The sequence below is a fragment of the Cryptotermes secundus genome, unplaced genomic scaffold, assembly GCF_002891405.2.
Source record: "Cryptotermes secundus unplaced genomic scaffold, Csec_1.0 scaffold114, whole genome shotgun sequence".
NCBI classification, from domain to species: domain Eukaryota; kingdom Metazoa; phylum Arthropoda; class Insecta; order Blattodea; family Kalotermitidae; genus Cryptotermes; species Cryptotermes secundus.
The window spans coordinates 1,166,692-1,187,908 of NW_019729208.1; the positions used below are offsets into that span (position 1 = coordinate 1,166,692).

Sequence of the window (21,217 nt, forward strand, 5' to 3'; positions counted from 1 at the left end):
GAAGTCCAAAACAAGGCAAAAGAAGTACAGTATACAAAATTGTCAGAATCCTTTCAAGTCTATCAGACACAACCTGTTGATGCTTCTATTTGGGGCGTAAAGCCCCAACTTTAAAAACCTTATCATCATGTTACTTGAATACGGCTGAATAGAGGGTATTTGAGACGGTCCAGGAATACGAAATGGCTATGCTAATGCAGGAAGGGCAGAGCCCAACATGTGGAAACAGTACAGAGCCGACTTCTTTACTGGCAACATAATCCTTCGAAAAGTCCTTCTCTGGCCCACACCTCCTGTTCAACAGTTCCGTCATCCTCTGCTCCACTCCAGTAACCTCCTGAACCTACAAATGATCGCCATTCTATGCAACAAGACTCTTCTCATTCAACAAAACCTAACGGAATATTTTCAGACATTTAACAACAACTAACTATAATTATATTACGTTGAAGTTAGAAACGTTGAAACTTCTGAACCGTTCTGTTGAATAATAAAGTTTCCTTCCTATATATATCTTTCTTCTTCCCCTATCTTGGACAAGGGGGCAAGTGGTAGAGTAATTGATTGAGGCACTATGCTACAAGCCGGAAGGTCGCGGGTTTCATTCCCAGTGAAGTCATTGGATTTTTCAATTGACCTAATTTTTGCAGACGCAGTATGGCCCTGGGGTCAACTCAGCCTGTAACAGAAATGAGTACAAGGAATCTTCCTGGGGTAGAAGGCGGCCGGCGCGTAGGGCTGATATTACCGCCATCCCCGAGCCGATTGTCTAGAAAATGTGGGAGCCTCGACGTCTCACAACCCTATGGCCCTCCATGGCCTGTTACAGGGATAGCTAGCTTTGTCTTGAAACACAATTTGTTGTTGTTATTGTTGTTAGTGGGGTGGGAGTAAGTCCCTTGTACTGCGGCCACTTCTGGCCTATTGTACCAGCCCCAGATGACAGGTGAGGGTGATTGTGGAGAAATTGGTGGAATGAAGATTGGCAGGGGAAACCGAAGTACTCGGAGAAAACCTGTCCCAGCGCCACTTTGTCCACCACAAATCCCACTTGACCGGACCCGGGATCGAACTCGGGACGCCGCGGTGGGAAGCCAGCGACTAACCGCTTGAACTATGGCGCGGCCCCTCGATGTAATTACTAGTCTCCAATAGGTGCATTGCTTTTTCAAATAATTCCCTGTTTTGTTGAGAAATATACTGAAAGTATATTGTGACATCCTGAAGTATTCCGAAAATTTGATTTCATTATCGACTAGTTCTTTAGAGTTTCAAATTCTCTTTCGACTCCAAGCTTGGTGAATCCATTTTCTCTTTTTCCTTGGATGTTCTTCTTCACCTATAATCAGTGAAAGCATAGCCAATTCTTCAGTAGAGAAATTCATAGCGAAAAACCAAATCAGTACTAAGTATTGACGACAATGCATAACTTCTAGTTAGTTAGTTAGTTATTGGAGAGGGTGGGTTTCCCCATGCACTTAGACCTGTATTGGTCCATTGTGCTTCCCTCTATGATATTCTACCAGTCTCTATACCCTACCGATAATGGTGCGTACCATCAGTCCCGACCGAGCGAACTTGGCTTGGCGGTATCTATAATGCTTCCCCCATCTATCAGAGGCGTTAGAGACTACTGTTGGGCGGGAAACGTCCTTGAATTTGGCTCAGTGACCTCCTTTGGAGATATGAGGTTCTTTTACGTGCCGTAAAGCTACGACACGGGACACACGGCTTAAAGTCCCTCCAGGAGGACTTGTTCCCTGAATTTTTCCGCCCTTAAAAAATGTCACGACCTCCGCCGGCTTTGAACCCGCGTACCACGAGTCATGAGGTGGGAACGTTACCTCTAGACTACGGAGGCCGCTTGCATAACTTCTAACACTGATACTGAAACTGCACTGATGAGTCACGGATATATGCGAAAATTCATCGCTGATTCTAACCGAATGACGGCACTGGTACGGAACTGGTACGTCACTGATGCGTGTGGCTAACCTTAAAATTCTGATAGAGACGCTACGGTACCAAAAATTTCCGTTTATACATAACAAACAGCGATATAAGTTACTTTCAACTTTGAAATGCCAGAGGTCGTACACAGCAAGGACTGATACACTTCATGATCCCATTAGACTTAACTTTCCATAACATTTAATAAGCAAACATTTCTTTATAATCATATTTTATTTATCTCTATAAATCTAGATAACTTATTTCGACTCCGATCAAACAAAATCAGCAGATCTGGTAGAAACGATGAAGCAATATGGAAGTTACGTGCTCAGAAATTAATGCAATTTATGTATCACTATTACCGCAATTGAATATAAGCGCAAGCATAAAATTAAAATCACACCTCGTGTCACACTTTACATAATATGAAATGCCTACATTTTAAACTTTGTCATTAGAGTTCAAAAGCAATACAATTCATTGTTCTACGTCGTCTTTAATGAAATTAATTACGTGTATTGATTGTAGTGTGTTCTTAAATGCCGTAACATACCACGTAATCCAGAATTCTAGTATCTGCAACTCAGATGCATAAGGGTTGAAGTAATTGTACGATTATATGTACATTAGAACTTACTCCTTTGTGGTACAGATTTATTCCTATGAACTGCGTATAGCATGGGCTGATCCCCCCGTTCAAGGGTCCTGCTGACTGTCCATGAGATTCGAATTTCAGAATTATTTAATTCCAAATGGGAGCAGGCCAGTGAGCCTAAACCGTCATTGTAGAAGCAGCACTGTGGATAGTAAGATAATCAGGTTATACAGTAAAAAAAAAAAAAAGAATTTCCGTGACGTCCCTAATTCTCGGTAATTAGTAATACAAGTCGTGTTATTAAATCTGGATTTGGGGTTGAGTGTAAGAAGTATGTCAAGAGGCAGCGGGGAAGTGGTTGCAATGCTGTGGAACAGAGGGTAACTGAGTCCGTTTTATAAGCCATATGCACCCCCTACACGCCTTATCTAAATTAGTGGTCTCGCCAGCATCGGCAGAGAACTTTCATTCATTCGTCAATAGCTCTACAGCCCTTTATTGGGCCCTGGCCTCTTCTTCATTTCGTAATCTTTCTTACAGTGTCGGTAAAAATCCTTTGAGGAGTGATCAGCCATTCGCAAGGCCGCAACCTACATACAGGACAACATAAACACAGAATAAACCCAAGCACAAATGTCCATACCTTGAGTGGGATACGAGCCCACGATCTCAGCGTTCGAACGAGCAAGACAGTTCATGCCTTAGACCCCGCGGTCACTGTGATCTTCATTGTTCAGAACAGCCAGCTCTAAAATCAAGGACAGTAATTATTAAACAAAACATCTAGACTAGCATATCGGGGAACTGAAATTGAACCTGGATTTCTTGGTCGTTCGGCCCACAGCGCAATTGGAATACTGACTGACCTATTTCTTCTTCGAAATAGTTCAGTAAAGGTAGAGTTGTCCCTGTGCTTAACCAATTATGCACTACGACATGAAGGCGTATGGGGAAGTGGATGTATAGATCCACATTTTCTTGACCTCGGCACTAGCTGGAGATGAGTGGTCAGCTTCACGGCCCTGCCGTTTTATCCCCGTGAACAGAGCCTCCGGTACACATTGGATAGAAGGCTGGGTGAGCCCCAGACCCGGTCCGGAAGACATGGAAAAGAGACAATGTTTTAACACTATCGAGACTCGAACTCCGACCTCTGGGTCGTCCACCCCGTATGCAGTCGCTATACCGACAATGCTAATCTGGCTCTTCGAAATTATTTAGTAAAAGGTATAAATATACATCTGTAATTCTGACTAGCTTCAATAACCTATCGATACATACGTGTATATTCTTATTAGAAGAAAAGTAGGTATTTTCTTTGTCGCGGGTTCGATTCCCGATGAGGTGATTGTATTTTTACCAATGTACCTAATCCATCCAGTCATATTATGGCCCTGATGTCGACTATGTCTCTAACAGAAATGAGCACCAGGAATCTTTCTAGGAGTAAAGGGCGGTCGGCGGGTAAGGCTAATAAACTTACCGCCATCTGTGAGCCAACTGTCTAGAAAATGTTGAAGCCTCGACGTCTCACAATTCCAGAGACCTTCACTGCCTCTTGCAAGGACAGCTTTACCTTTTTATACGTTTCTTCCAGAGTGATACTACTAATGCAACACCCAACTATACTCGTAAATTATGCGATGTTGAGTGTTTTTGTTTAGTTTGCAGGTGTGTTTCCCAAGAGATGACACTTGGTATGAGGTTTGCATGTTCGTCCCAGAGGTGATAAACTTAACAATAAATTATCCAAGTTGACTCTCTTCGAACTTAAATTCACTTCATGAATATTCCATGCGTCTTACAGAGCTGTATCTGTTACTGTTGGAATATAAATTAATTTCGCACGAATTTCTCCTTATTCGTCGCAAGCATTAATTCGAAACGAAGTTAAATCGGTTTTAGTTTAATATCGAGCTACGTACTGCTCCATAATTTGTGTACCCATAGACACAAAAGTAATTCGGACGGCATTAAACCGTGGTATTTTCCCATTTCCACTCTATCACTCTATCATATATAGTCTTGAATTTAGCGTTTAATAAAGCGAGGAAATCATTACTCTATACAGAGAACTGGGAAGAGGCGGTTCCGGTCTTGTATAATGGCTTTATGAAACTTTGAATAAAACCTATATATATTATTAGGACGTATTTGGGTGTCGGTATAGCGACTGGCTACGGGCAGGACGACCAAGGGGTCAGAGTTTGAATCCCGGTAGGGTCAAGAATTTTCTCTTCCTCACGTCGTCCAGACCGGCTCTGGGGTCCACCGAACCTACTATCCAATGGTTACCGGGGATTCTTTCCGGATGTAATGCGGCCGGGGCGTGAAGCTGATCACTCACCTCCAACTAGTTCCTAGGTTAAGAAAATCTGGATCTATACATCCACTCCCTCATACGTCTTCATGGCCTAGTGATTAATTAGTTAAGTACAGGGATAATTTTACCTTTACCTTTATTAGGATGTATTTATTTATAAACCGGCCTCATTTCACAAGCTGAACAGTAATGCTTGAACGATACGCTATGATATGAGTCGTCAAAATTTCTTAGGTGACAGACAACTATGAGAATTATACGCGGATGTGACGTTCTCACAACGGTAATTGTCTTTTGGGATGTGACAACGTGGAGTCTGGCATATCGTTACCGAAGTTTCGGAAGAACCTACTTCCCCCAATTTGAAGATGGGAACTGCGTGTTTCTCCGAAACGTCCGTAATTATCTACCAGAAAATATAGCGTTATATCGACCTTGAAGACTGAAGAAGGTTTGTTCGAAACGTTCGTAACTATGTACGTGGCTTTCGCGGTGCAAGGGGCAAGAAGGCCTACCCTTATACATTCATATATGTACGTACATGTACATGGCTTCAGCAGGTCCCCCCGAAATGCTGGTGACGATCTAGCAGACTACACGCGTCACACCGTAGAAAACAGTGATCTTCATCAACGAAGGTTATACTGACGAGTATAACGATGACTGTGTGAAATTTATCGAAAACGGGTGATAATTGAAATAATTATGTTACAATTACTTTTTCGGGGCAGGCGGTAACGTAGTTGGTTGAGACACTATGCAAAAAGCTGGAAGGTTGCGGATTCGATCCCCGATGAGGTCATTAGATTCTTCAGGTTACCTAACCCTTCTAGCCGGACTATGGCCCTGGGGTCGACTCATCCTCCAACAGAAATGAGTACCAGGAATCTTCCTGAAGGTAAAGGGCGACCGGCGCGTAAGGCTGAAAACCTTACCGCCATCTGTGAACCTACTGTCTAGAAAACATGGGATCCTAGATGTCTCACAAACCTATAGGCCTCCACGGCTTGTTACAGGGATAGCGTTACTTTACTTTACTTTACTTTACTTACAACTAGTTCTTCACCTTTGGTTGTCATATTTTCAGAAACAATATTTCGGTATATAATCTCTCACAAAAGATTTCTAGCGAATAATAATTCTTTTTCTAAGAAATTATAATTTGATTTTATTCAGTTCCACATCTCAACCCCTCAATTAATGAGACACTTGAAAACAATATAAAGTTTTAAAAGTCCTCGACACTGGATAAAGCTTCGGTTCACAAATCGAAAATGACCATGTGCTTCTTAATCACCGGCAAGGGTGAAGTACTCCCTTTGTTATCAAGCACACCACGCTATGAAGGCATATGGAGAGTGGAGGTATAGTTCCATGCATTCTTAACCCCGGCGCTAGATGGAGAAGAGTGACTCAATACTCCGACCGCTTTGTCCCTAGGGAAATAGCTCCCCGAATCCATTAGATACGAGGCTGGATAACCCCAGAGCCGGTCTTGACGCTGTGATGATAATAATGATCATCAAAAAATTAATAAATTATTATGAACATATTAAAGCTTCCGCGGGCACCAATAAATCCTCTCGGGGAAATTAATGTGTCAGCGGGCATATGATTGGCATTCCAGAACTTTCGTTCTACGAATTATTTATTAAAGGTGACGCATAGGGATAGCACGCTTTCGTGTATTTCCTCTCATTCAAAAGTCCACACATATCACTTTCAACAGCAGTGAGCTTTAAGCCTCTTAAATTCCATAAATGGACCATGCGTTCGTTTAGCACACAACTAATGTTGCTGAAATTGACATCTGAAGAATTAATTTTCATCATTTTGTTTCAATATCTATTTTTAGATATCTCAAATATTTTCCCGGCACATCGCCGTATCTATAAGATCCACATGCGTAAATTCATTAAAATATTTATTTGAGAAGGGAAAGTAAAACCTCGTCGTCAGAAGAATTCTGATAATCGACTCAGAATTAATGGAATTTTTAGAGACATCAAGCAATTTTTAGTGCACGGATATCATATATCTTCCCAACGATGTCAACATAGAAGGAAAATTCATTTATTTTCCTGTTAGCTTTTCATTTATGTCTTCCTTTCCGATTATAGTGTAGCAAGACCAGAGCCGCAGAAGTTATTTTCCCTTCTGCAGGATTTAAGATTTTCACAGCAGAGGTTAAGAAGAGTTCTATTTTCTGAGATATAACGCTGTACATTCCGTTGAAAGCCAACTGACGTTTCGGAAGGACATGTCGCAATCCTTAGGATCGAAGAAGCCAAGTATGTAGCATGTAACAAGCTCTGCTTTGCTTGCTACCTTCTTCATGTTATTTTCTTGTTTTGGCTTATTAACTAACCCTAAATATGACGCAACATGTTCGTCCGAGACGTCAGTTTACTTTCAACGGAATACACGCCGGTATATCCCTGAAGAGAGAAATTTTACTTTCTCATTTTTGTTTTTCAATTCGTATTTCCTGCATTGGATTTGAAGTTCTCGCGAGGGAGGATATAAATAGCATTATCTTCTACGATGTAACACCGTGTAGTCTAGTACAGGTCGGACCTCGGAATTACATGATTCTGCACGAGTAGTTTGCTGGACGGCCCATAAATATGGCTTCAAAAAGACCAGTAAGCGATGCTGGAGTTGGTAGTTAATGTAAGCGCAGACACTGTACCATGTTACGTAAAATTGTGTAAGAGGACTAACACATTATGTCACGAATGCTTATTTAGTTATTTTGGTATCGTCATGCTTTGACCACATGTGGTAACAGAAGTTCTTTGGTCTAGCTCCATTCGGGTACCACAAATGCCGAATTAAGAGACATCCAAAGCGTAAAAATTTACCGAAGTTTTCGAGTAATGTGTTGTCTCCATCTCCATGGTCGAAAATTAGGCCAATCAATAAGTACACACAAGCATCAAGCCTAAGATACGGAGGCAGGATGCGTTTCTCCGAAACTTGAGCGAATATCTACGCAACTAAACGGCATCACATCCTAGAAGAGCAGGCGGTCTCAAGGTTCTAACATTTTTTGCGATATATCACACGACAAATGGTAGCGTCAGCGGCACCAGCGAGTTGAGTATGAAGACAAGCCGTGACAACAGTGAGTGAAGCGGACTTGACCCAGATTGATTTAGTATAGAGAGGCGTGAAGATTTAAACACGTGTCACCAGTGAACAAGGGGCAGAGTCGGGGGGGGAAACAGCTCGGCCTTGTGCCTATTCCGCCATTTTAACCCAGTATAGGAAACATCTCAAGCGAAAATGTTATGCCTTCCAAAGTGATGGATTACAGAGGCTCATACTCATACTTCAAAATCTTATTATATTCCGTTCTTACTTTTTTATTTATGGGCTATTTAACGACACTTCAGTGGTTCAGACTATTAGCATCAAATAATGAATTTGGAAAGGGTGTGACTAGCGGACCAATATGAGGTACTGTTCCGGCATGAACACTATATAAAATATTAGCATTGCCGACCCTCCCGCCGATATGATCACATGGCTTCCAAAATACGAAATACCATTAATAATTACTCGACTGTCATGTTCGTTTCTTTACTTATTTTTTTATTAGTAGTATTAGTTCCGGTCCTAGTTCTAGCCTTAGCCTAGGTTTTTAAGTATATTTTCAGTGTTTGCATGTTACAGGCCACTTACTGTTGGCAAGCACTGAAATAAAGGAACTGAACTGAACTATTATTGGCCTTGTAGCTGTTCACTTGGTACGCAAATAATAACGAAATTAACTGTAAGTCACGTATTTGGGTGACTATAGACGGGGGTTGGATTGGACATTTGACCGCTTGTGTACACAACTCGGAACTACAGGCAATTACAGCGCTATTGCTAATATCCACACTTTATAGTTCACCGTTACACGCACACTAGTGTTCCTAGTCTTCACTAGTCGTATCCTGACAACGGTGTCTCACTGTCGCGACAGCACATATAAAGGCTTCTTTTCGGTCTAATTCCTTTACTTTCTTCTCAATCACCTTCGACTACCGACTCATAGGGACTCAAGTCAAAGTCAAAAGTCGCATTGCGACAAACAGTCAGTCGGTAAGTCTAGGTGTCGAACCTCATGACCAAATATTTATTACTGTTTGACAGTTACGGTCTTATTTTTGTAGGGCGCCCTCTCTGACGAGAGGACGGGTCTGTCTTTTGTACATGCTGCTGGCCCTTGCCAACGCAGTCTTTCTCGGGTCCGAGTCTCTTGGGACTCGTGAATATATTTTACTTTCTTAGATTTGAGACTTCCCTTTTCGTCGCCTCCAATGACTCGCAGGGTCACGGTGGAGGTATTCGACCCCTCCTCCACATGGGTTCTCTCTCTAGGGACTCCTTCAGTTCTTCTCGTTTATAGCCTCGGGGCACCCACAACAGAAAACACCGCTTCCTTACAATTCCTCTAAAGTTATAAAGGCGTGTTTACCTCGCCTTTGCATATAAACGGCAGTTCTTAGATTATTGCTTGCACCCGCTTTGCCACGGGAATGCGTTTACAGAGCCGTTGCCTAGCAATGGGCGTCTGCTCTGGCTCCGTTATTCCGATTTGTAGGCGTCATGCAACATTATTATTATTATTATTATTATTATTATTATTATTATTATCATCATCATCTAGATCCCCTTTTGTCCACACACTTGGAAAATTTCTTCTCATTTTCTATATTGTCTGGCATAGGCCTTCCACGGGGTTGTACCCTGCACCCCACTGCATTTACGGAGTTCCAGTCCCGGTAGGGTCAAGAATTTTCTCTTCCTCATGTCATCCAGACCAGCTCTAGGGTCCACCCAGCCTCCTGTCTAATGGGAACTGTGGTCTCTTTCCTCAACGGTAAAGTGACTGGGGCTGACCACTCACCTCTAACTAGGGCCGAGGTCCAGAAAATATGGATCTATACATCCACTCCTCTGGAAATGTTTAATTAGTTAAACACAAAGACAACTTTACTGATATTCTGAGAGGTCACAATATTGGCCATTCTGAGCAAAAAATATGTATGTACATGCCTCTTATTCTGAACGGTTTCCAAGATACAGCTATTTCCTTTGAAACTTGTGTGAGGACATGGTATGTTGCTCATCTGTACAGTGAAATAGTTCTAGCTTGAAAACCGTTCTGAATAGGACATGTACATATACATTTCTTTGCTTAGAATGACTGATACTATGGCCTCCCAGAATACTGACCTTTCCCCCTAGGATATTCTGTATATGCCCAACTTTTCTAATATTTGGTGATGTTCTGAATATTTATAGAGCAACAAAAGTCAATATAGACTGCAAATGTTTAGAAACAATATTTATGTGGTGAAGAACTGATGTTTTAAAAATTACACTGACCTCAATATTCAGAAAACCAGCGTTATTTCTTTAACTGATTTTAGGCCTTCACAGTGGCTTGTCATTTGTGTTCTTTCTTTCACCTGTAAGATGAACAGCATCCATTTTAACTACAATATTGGCAATGTTTTAATTTTGGTTCTTAACTGTGTTAACTACCTTGGTATTGAGCTTTACAGTAAACTGCATTTCCAGCAACATGTTACTCATGTATCTTTTTAGCACTAAAGCTTCTACGCCTCACTCAATTCAGAACAAAACCCTTTCTTCAATGGAGAGCCTTAAGGTTCTATACACAGCTCTAATTCTGTCAGAGCCCAAGAGATTCCAATAATTTTCAAACTACACAACAGAAATTAGAGAATTTATGTTACAGCTGCTTTCATCAGCCTGACTTTTCTTGAAATTGTGACTTGATGTCATTTCCTCTAAATTTTTATGTGGGGGGAAAAAAAACTGCCAGTATATCAAGGTTACATTAGTCTTCATACATCAAACTTTTAGAGTTCCACCATAATCAACAGTGCAATGTCCAGCCCTTCAGCTAGATGTGCCAACACTACTAACAGTAGTAACAACACTAATCAGTATTTTAATACTTTAAATAGGAATACAGTTACCATAGAGAATCTTTAATTTTTATAATCCCAGTTGATTTATTATTTTCTCTTTATATTCTTTTTATGTCTATTGCATGTTTTAAGCATCTGCCTGTAATTAGCCACCACCATTGGCATCTGGTGATTAATTTTACCAATGCATCAATTTAGTTCCACTTACTGTCACATTAGAAATAAGTAAACATTTCAAGTTCCATCACTCTAGCTCAAGTAGTTCCTGTGAAATAAAATAGCAGTTTTTTTTTGTCCTTGAGGCCTCTCGTGTACGAATAAATAGGCAAACACAGCTGCCTCATCAGGTTGAGAGCTTGCAGCACATTTCATCAGATTTAGTTGACATGTGAAACATCTGCTTTATTTGCTATAACATTCAGATTGGAAAAGAATATGAGGGTTTTAGAACTAAGAAAGAAATGCTGGATTTGAGGTTCTCATAGTGGTGGCTATGAACAGTACTATCTTCTGGGATATGACACCATGTAGTTCGGTAGTTCATCTACATTTTGGAGGAATGTGGGTTACAACACATGGGACATGGTGACACATCCCATAAGATTGTATTCTTTATGAGAGGTCGCACTGTATTTAAAATAATGAAAATAACATAATCAAAATATAATTTTTGAACTGTAATATTATGCAACATTTATCACATGATACATGTTTACCTACCACTGCAACACATTTAATTAACCTCCTAACTTATTTCGCATTACACACAACAGAAATTCTCTCTTCTTGAAAAAGTGAAAGTAATATATTACTTAACACATGAACAACAGATCCTCATAGAAATCAGACTCTTCCTAAAATAATTCAGAATAGTACTAAACTCTTCATACAATTTCAGAAACCAATATAATCAGTACCAAGGATAATTTTATAAGATTCACTAGAATGATTCTACTTACACAGAAAATGAATCTTATAATCCTGTTACAATAATTGATCAAGTCCAGTATCAAGTAAAATTTAAGTAGAAAATTACCCAGAAAATCTAATATCATTCACTGAGTCTTAAAGCATATACATACACTGGTATATTTCCAACTTGTTGCAAATATTCAGAAAGCAAATTAAATAACATACAACAAAATCTCACTTATATTCATATAGTCGATGAATGCAAAATGACAGTTTTCTTGCTTAATTATAATTTTACTGTATGACTTTTTTAATCTTATATTTGAAGAGGTGATTCTATTCTCCTAAAGAAATCAGTATCAACGATGAACTGTACAACATATCTCTATTTTACGGGGCAATTTAACAAGATAACACATAATAATACTTTAACAATAGGAATGTTTTCACAATTTAATAATCTCTTTTCAGTGTAACTGTGAAGTATATTTTCTTCAGGCACTCTTCTGAAAGCTACTCTGCGAACAATATCAGCTGAGTATATACAAACCACACACTACAATTTATTTCTTAGGAGCATCATTTTAGCAACTTGTTTATTTACAGTATCTGATATACTATACACAGAATAAGATGAAAACTCAGTTTCTATATTATTATGTAATGCAAACTTACTGAAACTTCAATTACATTTTTCAGTAACTTTCATTTCTAATTATCATATGGCATTCATTTCAAATGACATAAAGAAATAGGATAAAAATAGTATCAGAATAATTTACAGCTGATATTAAGAAAATGTAAAAAGACTTCCTGCAAAAATTTTACATCTCAAACCCAATTCCTTGAAATCTTTTTGAGATAAAAATTTTCTACTGTGCACAAAACTATACGCAAACACATGGAAAGGGACCTGTTCATCTCAAAATAAGGCACTGGACTCTCAGTCAGAGAGTTTTGCTCACTGATTGAAACCTTTACCTTTATGAAAGGCAAAATATTGAAAATGTGAGGAAACACTAGTCTGTGGCAATATCATAAAATAAGCAGTACCTCTGCCTCCAAACATGGGTCAAGAGGATGGAAAACTTTACAGAATGTGAGTATGAAAACATGTTAGTAGTGGGAACTGAATATTTTACAGTATTATCATGGAACTTAACTTGAACAATTGAAGAAAATTATGATACAGGATCCCCTTCCAAATAAAGGTAAAGATGCTAACCGCAGCACCATAACTTTGGTTACGATACAAGTGTAGTGCATTATGGGTTGGAATGCCGTGTAGTCCAGAGAAAGCACAGTGTTTCACAGAATAATACTGCCTACATCTTCAAGACTGAAGAGTATGCCTAGCAAGACACCAGAAGCAGTTGACAAGCTGAGGTGCTGCTGGTTTGTTTTTGGCTTACTCTTCGATCGTGAAGATAGACGTTCTATATGCTTCTCTGAAAAACAGGATTTTTTCTGAACCGTATGGCATTAAAACCCAAATGTACTATTCATAGTCACAACTGTAAGGACCTCTAATCCAACATCTCTTAAGGGTGTACTGTATTTCTGTTACACAATGGTGAAGACTCACTACTGAAAACACGAGTTCAGTGCTTACATTAAGTCTAATTTAAAAATGCCCACAGTTTTCTTTCTAAATAGTTCAATGTTTTTTAACAGACAAAGATTTGGTATTTTCTAGTCACCTTTCAGGCAGAACAAAGGTTTCCTATATGTGAGAAATACATGCTTCAAGTTAAAAATTAATATATTTTTCATACAGTAAAATTGTACGCATTTCACCTCTCCAGCACTTGTATCTATTATCCTGTGAAATCTTCCAATAAGCAAGATTTTTAGTAACTTAGCATTTCTTCCCTGATATTAATCAATGTATAGTAAGATAAAGACCAACAACTGATTTTGGATGAAACCTGAAACTGAAGGTTACCAGCTGAAGTACAGAAAGTTATGAAAGCTTGTACCATAACACACTTTGTGGTACAAAATGATATTATGTTACATATGGTGTGCACATCTTATCTGCTCAGGGACCCTTAGAAAGATGACAATGCTTATCCTTTTCACACAACATGGTCATCTTCTTCATTTCTAGTTTCTTTATTGCTTCTAGTCGTTTCTTCTGTATCTCCTCTGGTGTATACTTTTGTGGTGATGATTTTGGCACGACATTAACTGAAACACAGAACATAATCGTTACTGGTCGACTTCAGGAGCTACTTCATGTTTACACAGAACACAATTTTACAAGTGCAACCAAACAATTTTTACTGTCATATTAAATTGAGTTTCATATAAAAGCTAACATAAAGAAAAAGGAGAATTTTAAGATATATTTCAAACTAACATTCTTTATTTTATTTGTTTACTGTGAGGAAAGCAGAGCTGGAATAGCTCAGTTGGTATAGCAATGGTCTACTGGCTTGGATGGCTGGGGTTCGATTCCAGAAAGAGGCAAGATTTTTCTCTTGTCTATAACATTCAGACCGGCTCTGGGGTCCACCATACGTCCTATCAAATGGGTATTGGTTTCTTTTTCCCCACGGGGCAAAGTGACAGGGGGGTAAAGCTGACCACTCACCTCCATCTAGAGCTGAGGTCAAGAATGGAGCAACTACACCTCCACTCCCACATAAGTCTTCATGGTGTGGTCCTTAATTAAGCACTGGGATAACTCTACCCTTACTTCTTACTGTAAGATAAGTATAACAAGCATGGCGAAGAAAGAAACATATATGTAATGAAAATGGTCTGAAGAAAAAAAGTTCTTATCACACTGGAATTCCTATTTAAGCTTTATTTTGGGAACAATGAATTTGAACACCAAACAGAAGAAAATCTTAAATGGAGGTAATTCAGCACTGATATCATAGATATTGTCATATATTTGGAATAGGCACTTCCATGGTAACGCAATAACAGCAAGCCGTTGCGTAGACAATGCCGAAACAACGAACGCGTTTCCCCGGAGATGAATAACAGAAGGCCGTTGAGTAACAACGGATGAGACAAAACTCGTTACCAGTGTATAAGGAGTGTTCCTGAAGCAACAGATTGCCGAACACGTGAGATCGAACCTTGGCGAGGGGTGTCCTCTACTGAGTCCGCAGAACACCTACATAAGCCAAGAGCTACAGACAGCAAGGGACAGGTGGAACCTAGTCGCCATACGATACAGACAGAAGACAGTTGAGATCTAGCCATGGCCAAGGATAGTTGAGATGTCGCATTGATATATTAGGTCAGAAGTCAAGTGACACTACAAGTGATAATAATTGTACGGTGTGTAAGAGTGAATGTTCAATAAAGATTCGCTAAATCCAATACCCACGTAAAGTTATTTGTCGCGTGACATACCCAACACGTGACAATATTAATTCAATATCTACCCCTTTTGTAATTTTGGGTACCAAACCATTGTTCAATCTGATATAACACTTAATCCAACAGTAGGACAGCACTAATTATACTTACTATACTTCTAAAAATATTGCACACAAAGCACTTATGGAAACTGTCTGTCCATTTCTGCCTTAATACAACTGTGGACACCAACAGAGAAAAACATGACCATCTTTTCTGCCATATTCCAAGATTCAGAAATGATATAAGATGTACAGAAACCATGTTATTGGCAAAATGCCATGCATTACATATGCAACTCTCAAAGCATATGTAACATCATTACAGTCTCTTTCAGAACAACTTACAAATGTGAGCAACCCAAGTAAATTAACAACTCATCCTTAAAGTAAAGACTAAATAATAATAATAATAATGAAGGCTGTTCAAATAAAAACTAATTGATGCTCTTCTAGCAAATATGGCCAGCCACAGGTGATCATGCAGCTGTATGCATAACACACAAGAATCTGACAATGGTGCAGCAAAACAAGTTTGTCAGAATTACTGGGGTTTTGGACTTTTTCCATCATCTAGTATTCCAGAAAACAGAAAACATTTCATTTCAGAAACTGGACCTGTTTCCATCCTTAGGTGAGGGGGGAACACCTGCTCAGTTGGGCCACTCAGAAAATAGCTAATCTCAATCACTGGACAAGATCCAGTTTCTGAAACGTCATGTTTTCCATTTTCTAGAATACTGGACGATGGAAAAAGTCCAAAAACCTAGTAATTCTGTGTGTTATTCACCAACATCAGAACCCTTTAGAATCTACAGGGGTGTCAGAGTACATGAAAGCACTGATGCAACTAAATACTGGCATTTCAAGTGCAAAACAGGACAGCTGTCACTCTGTTCATCCAGGGACCCTGATGTCACCATCAAAGCACAGTTCTTTTGCAGAACCCTCCAAGACCTTCATACAACCATCAAGAGAAAGTGTCTTGGCATCCTCACGAGACGTATCATGATACAACATCCATCCCCATGTGGTGAGCACTGTGCAGAACATTGTCATCACATGATTTCCATACAATCAGCCCCTTAAGAAAGGGAGTTGGGATGAAGATATCAAAGTTGCAGTGGTTGCAAGAGCAAACCAGGGGATTCCTCATAGGGCATCCAGCAGCTAGTGTCAATGGGATGGCTGCCTTAACCCCCGAAGGGGACTAGTTCTAATGGCCTCTACTCCTTCACACAGAAAAATCCCCCAAGATGTTGCATTTGAACAAACCTCATAAATTAACTTAAATACAGTGTAAGGTAAAGGTAAACTTGTTCACTTTGCCTCATAAAGCACTATGCCATGAGGACATATTGGGGGTGGGGGGGTGGATGTACAGACCCATGTTTCCTTGAACTTGGCACTAGCTGGACGTGAGTGGTCAGCTTCATGCCCCTGCCACTTTACCTCTGGGTAATGAGCCCTTGGTACCCATTCGATAGGAGGCCAGGTGAGCCCTAGAGCCAGTCCGAACAACATGGAGAAGTGAAAATTCTTGCCCCCACTGGGACTTGAACTTTGATCCCTTGGTCTTCCAGCCCGTAACCAGTCGCTATACCAACTACACTATTCCAGCTGCCAATACTAATAATAATGGAAATATGATGATAAATATTGCATGTAGACTTACATGTTAAAGTGTGTCCAAGATGGTGCAAGGGGCCTTTACTGCCCTTTTACTGTGCCTCTGTTCCTCACTGTGTTTACTACATAAATATGGATGACCATGACATTTTCGAACACTAGCACTCAAACAATTGACTGAAAAACCACAAGCACAGTTTTCACATCTAGAACATTCCAGGCTTCTAGATCTGATTCGTACATAATACTTACGTGCCAGTGAATTAGAGATGGCAGAGGAATTCGGCTGAACACCGTCACTATTCTTCACATGTGCACTATCACTTGGTCTCTGTTGTGTAACAAACAATTTATTCTTTACAAGTGGTATGTCTTTGTTAAAATGTGGCTCACTGAACTGAACAGGTGAATCTGGGCGTGAGCAATCCGATAACCTGCGATTACTACACATCGCAGAGGGCACTTTTAGTAGAAACTGCATTTTATTAACCCTAGGTGCAGAAACTTCACGCAGTGCAGGTCCTTGATTCACACTATTCATTTGCCTGTTGCTGTTAACCTGATTAAGTGGTCGGTTGTTACCTGTCAGTCTATAGGTAGGAGACAACTGTCCTGATGCAAATCTCTGTATGCTCCCTCTCTTACAGTTAATCTCAGTTTTGTCCTCCACTTTTTGAGAGGTTGGTTTACAAATATTTGTGCCAGTTATCTTTCTTGCATTCTTTTTGTCAACGATCTGACCCTGACTCAACATTTCAATATCCTCCTCTGATAAATTTTGTATCACAGCATCAAATGAGTCATCAAATGCAAACTCATTTGTATTAGAAGGCACAGAATTGATTACTGCTGATTCTGTGTTAGTTCTAGTATGACATATTCGCACTGTAGCACCTGAATGGTTAACTGAAGACCGAGAATGGCCATGTTCATTTTTAGAATATTTTGGTGTTCCCGATTTAATTCGTACATAATACTTAGTTCCGACTTTCGGACTGTTTGCTTTCTTAGAGCCACTACTATTAAGCTTAACATGGAATGGACTATTTTTATCTGGTCTGCAAATATCTGGACTTCTAACTTTAGATTCTACAGAAAAAAGTTCACTGTTTTTGTAATCAGGTAACAGCAGCTCTGAGTTATCACCACAAACAACAGTAATGTTTTTACTTAAGTTTTCTTCTACCTCCTGGGAGCAACGCAGCATATACTGATCTGCATCATCATCCAACAATGCAGAAAAAGTCTCACAGCCTATGTTTTGCTGCTTCTCTTTTAACAAATCCAAGTCTTGATGAGGTGACACAATATGGGCCCTTTCCACCTTTTGTTTATCATTTGAAATCAGTTCTTTTCCATTCTTTGGTGCATTAACAGCCAAATTTTCTTCCTTACTGCAAAATGAACTACATCCTTCTGCCTTCATCACAGTACTAACTGTACCATCCTCTTTTCTACCATCTGTTGCACAACTTTCATCGCATTGTGTTGTTCCATCATCCTGATCTGTTGGTAAAGCATGAACAAAAATTTTTCAATTATTGACATGAAATTATCAGTGATGCCCTTATTTAAATTTTCTTTGCAGAGTAGTGGATTTGTTAATCAGAGGAGAATCTTAAAAGTAGATAATTTAACACTTGATTTATTGGTTTGGGATGACTGAAACTGAACTTTAAATGAGGGTTTCACTGTACATGTATTATATGACCATTTCAGTACACTGATTTCCAAAATTTTGAGTTATGCTGTACATTAAGATGCTTAGTAAGTCGTGGGTTTGATTCCCAATGAGGTCATTGCATTTTTGCAGTTGACCTAATCCTTCCAACCACACTATTTCCCTGGGGTTGACTCAGCCTCTAACAGAAATGAGAACCAGGAATCTTCCTGGGGGATGAAGGGCAGGCGGCATGTAAGGCTGACAAAATCACCGCCATCTGTGAGCCGACTGTCTAGAAAATGTGGGAGCCTCAACATCTCACAACCCTATGGGCCTCCACAGCCTGTTACAGGGATAGCTTTACTATACCTTATCCCTTCAATCTGTTATATTCTTCTCAAGTGGAAAAAGCCCACTAAAATTCAGCAGGGAATCCATCTATTTTTTATCTTATCATCCCCTTCACCATTCATCTCTTTTAAAACTGTAAATTATGTTACTTTCTTATCCTACAAATGACACTGTTTTGAAAACACAGAGCTCCACCTGTATACATATGTGAAAATACAAATTTACATGGAAATGACACGAGAATGACATCAAACACACACAGGCACAAACCAGACCCTACTGTATTCTATACTACACTGACAAATTTATATAATTATTACCTTTTATCTTTTTAACAAGATCTGCTACAAACTGCAACTGTGGAATAAGCTCCGAAAGATCACCAGTCGGTTTCTCTATGTTAAATCTTCTTCTTGGACGTAATGGTTCGATGGGTGAACATGATTTCAAGCTCTGTTTCTTCTGTGTAAATGAATTTCCTTTAGTGAGTTTTCTCTTAACTTTTGATTCTGAAATTAAAGGAATTTATTACAGTTATTACTACATATTAACCCATTTAACTGCTTCAGTGGAACTACCATAACTCTTCTGTGATTCACTATGCCCCTACTTGGTAAATCCTGGAAATACTTCCAATCCAGTACATGGCTGTGTTTGTCACATTCAGTTGTTTCTCCAGGCTGTGTGATAGCTACTGCATGTAGTTCTTATGTTTCACAGAATACTGCAGCACCATGGAGAAACATGTGACTTGACAACACGTCTCTTACTTAAATCCATTATTTTGTACTTCGTCCATTCTCCAAGTTTACTGAAACCATTATATTTCTTTAACTGGTTCCATTTTTGTCTTTGGATAAAGAGGACATTAAAAAACTCTATTCTACTGGGCTACTCACGACAGCTACTCTCAAACCATGGAGCATGGTAGGGGGGAGTACCTCTACCAAGAGGCCCAAGAGAATAGGTTTCCTTCCTTGTCCTGTTCATCTGAAGGCAGAAACAGAACCAATTTCCAAAATACAGCATTTTCAATAAAGGTGAATCCTGGACAAAGTCCAAAATAATAGTTTTAAACACTGTTGTTATATACATCATAAAATATGTTAAACACAATTCATTACTTCTTTTGTTTACCTAATCTTTTGCTGGGTCTCTGTTGTGGGGAGCCACAATCCCACCCCACAGCCAACGTATCCTGTGTGCAGTAAAAGTGAAATGGGCTACATTCATCATCTTCATCCTCAGTGACATCTTTATGTTCATCACTTATTGTTGCTGAAGTACTTGAAACTTTCTTACAGTCCAATGGAGTGCTATGATCTTTTGGAGGTACTGCCTTTGTTGGTGTACATTCTACAAAACACACAAATGTTTATCAGCAGAAACTGTTATAACAGGTCTGTAAAATAATTAATGATAGTGACACAACTGCAGAGGTTATTTAGTATTAAGTTCCTTACCTTTCAAGCTGGATTTATTTTTTACTACTCTACCCTTTGTAAGTCTGGAACGTCGCTTAGACTTTGGTGTTTCCTCCATGGTTCTTCATGCTAACTGAAATCAAATTCACAACCCAACAATAAATGTCAAACCTTTATTTCACGAAAACATGATGGGTATATTCAATCAGTATCAACAAAAACATGACATAATAATAGCACAAAATATTCTTAATATATGATCTCCATCAATAAATTTATCATATTACAATTATTTCAGCTTTTGTTACCTAACTAAAATGTTGGATTTCATATTTTTACAGTCACTAAATTACAAAACCAGAACAGAGAAAGTCCTATGATTTCATTTCACCCAGTGAAGGAACATGAAGACATAAAATACTATGTGACAACATATACAAAAATAAATTCGGCATTCCTTAATGTGGAAGAAATACAGCTACATATACAGTAGTACTATGACCAAAGGAACCTGACCTGACACCTATCCTGTTACATTCTTCAGTTCAAATCCTGCTACTAAAAACTGTTTACAGCCATTTGAACATATTCAGTTGGCAAACAACAGCCATAGCAGCATCTCTCGCTCTTGAAATTAACACAATATGTTTTGCAGTTAACCACTGTGTTAAAGAAAATATAAACTAGAATATATGGGCACATATCTATTACTGTACCACTGTGTTAAAGAAAAGAGAATAGAAACTAGAAAATATGGGCACATTACTATTACTAATTATGATAAAGGAACAAACTATACCTCTTCTGCAAAACTTGAGACACAAGAAACACACAAATACTCTTTCAGCCCGATTATACATAGCATTTAGGAGCAACGTAATTCTTAACATACAGCCAAAAAATGATACAAAACCTGCTCAAAGTATATCCACAAATCACTCCATTCCTATGATACACACTACGCGCCATTTTTAAAGCATGTTGTCGATTATCACAGACAACAAGCGCCGGTTATAATCATAATCGATCATAATTT

At 39.2% G+C, this 21,217-nt stretch overlaps 1 protein-coding gene across 4 annotated transcripts; it reads right to left on the reverse strand.

The window, feature by feature from the left end:
* Positions 1-11,206: 11,206 nt before the first annotated feature.
* Positions 11,207-21,173, reverse strand: LOC111865368. 4 transcript variants are annotated; one of them, XM_023853336.2, is made up of 6 exons: positions 21,095-21,171; positions 20,221-20,314; positions 19,895-20,113; positions 19,078-19,266; positions 16,996-18,249; positions 11,207-13,927 (listed from the first exon to the last, which is right to left on the reverse strand). In XM_023853336.2, the coding sequence occupies exons 2-6, from the start codon at positions 20,297-20,299 to the stop codon at positions 13,779-13,781; spliced, it is 1,890 nt and encodes a 629-aa protein (XP_023709104.1). In that variant the 5' UTR covers positions 20,300-20,314; positions 21,095-21,171; the 3' UTR covers positions 11,207-13,778. The 4 variants fall into 4 exon arrangements, with proteins under 4 accessions (XP_023709104.1, XP_023709101.1, XP_023709103.1 ...); XM_023853333.2 differs by having other exon boundaries at positions 13,839-13,927; positions 16,790-18,249; positions 21,095-21,173; XM_023853335.2 differs by lacking the exon at positions 21,095-21,171 and adding an exon at positions 20,981-21,088 and having other exon boundaries at positions 13,839-13,927; positions 16,790-18,249.
* Between the last annotated feature and the right edge of the window lie 44 nt (positions 21,174-21,217).

Coding starts and splice junctions, on each gene's coding strand:
- LOC111865368 (XM_023853333.2), bottom strand. CDS start 20,299: ATGGAGGAAACACCAAAGTCTAAGCGACGTTCCAGACTTACAAAGGGT. Junction 19,267..19,894: donor GAGACCCAGCAAAAGATTAG/GTAAACAAAAGA, acceptor CTTTAATTTCAG/AATCAAAAGTTAAGAGAAAA. Junction 18,250..19,077: donor TCTTGTTAAAAAGATAAAAG/GTAATAATTATA, acceptor CTTTACCAACAG/ATCAGGATGATGGAACAACA.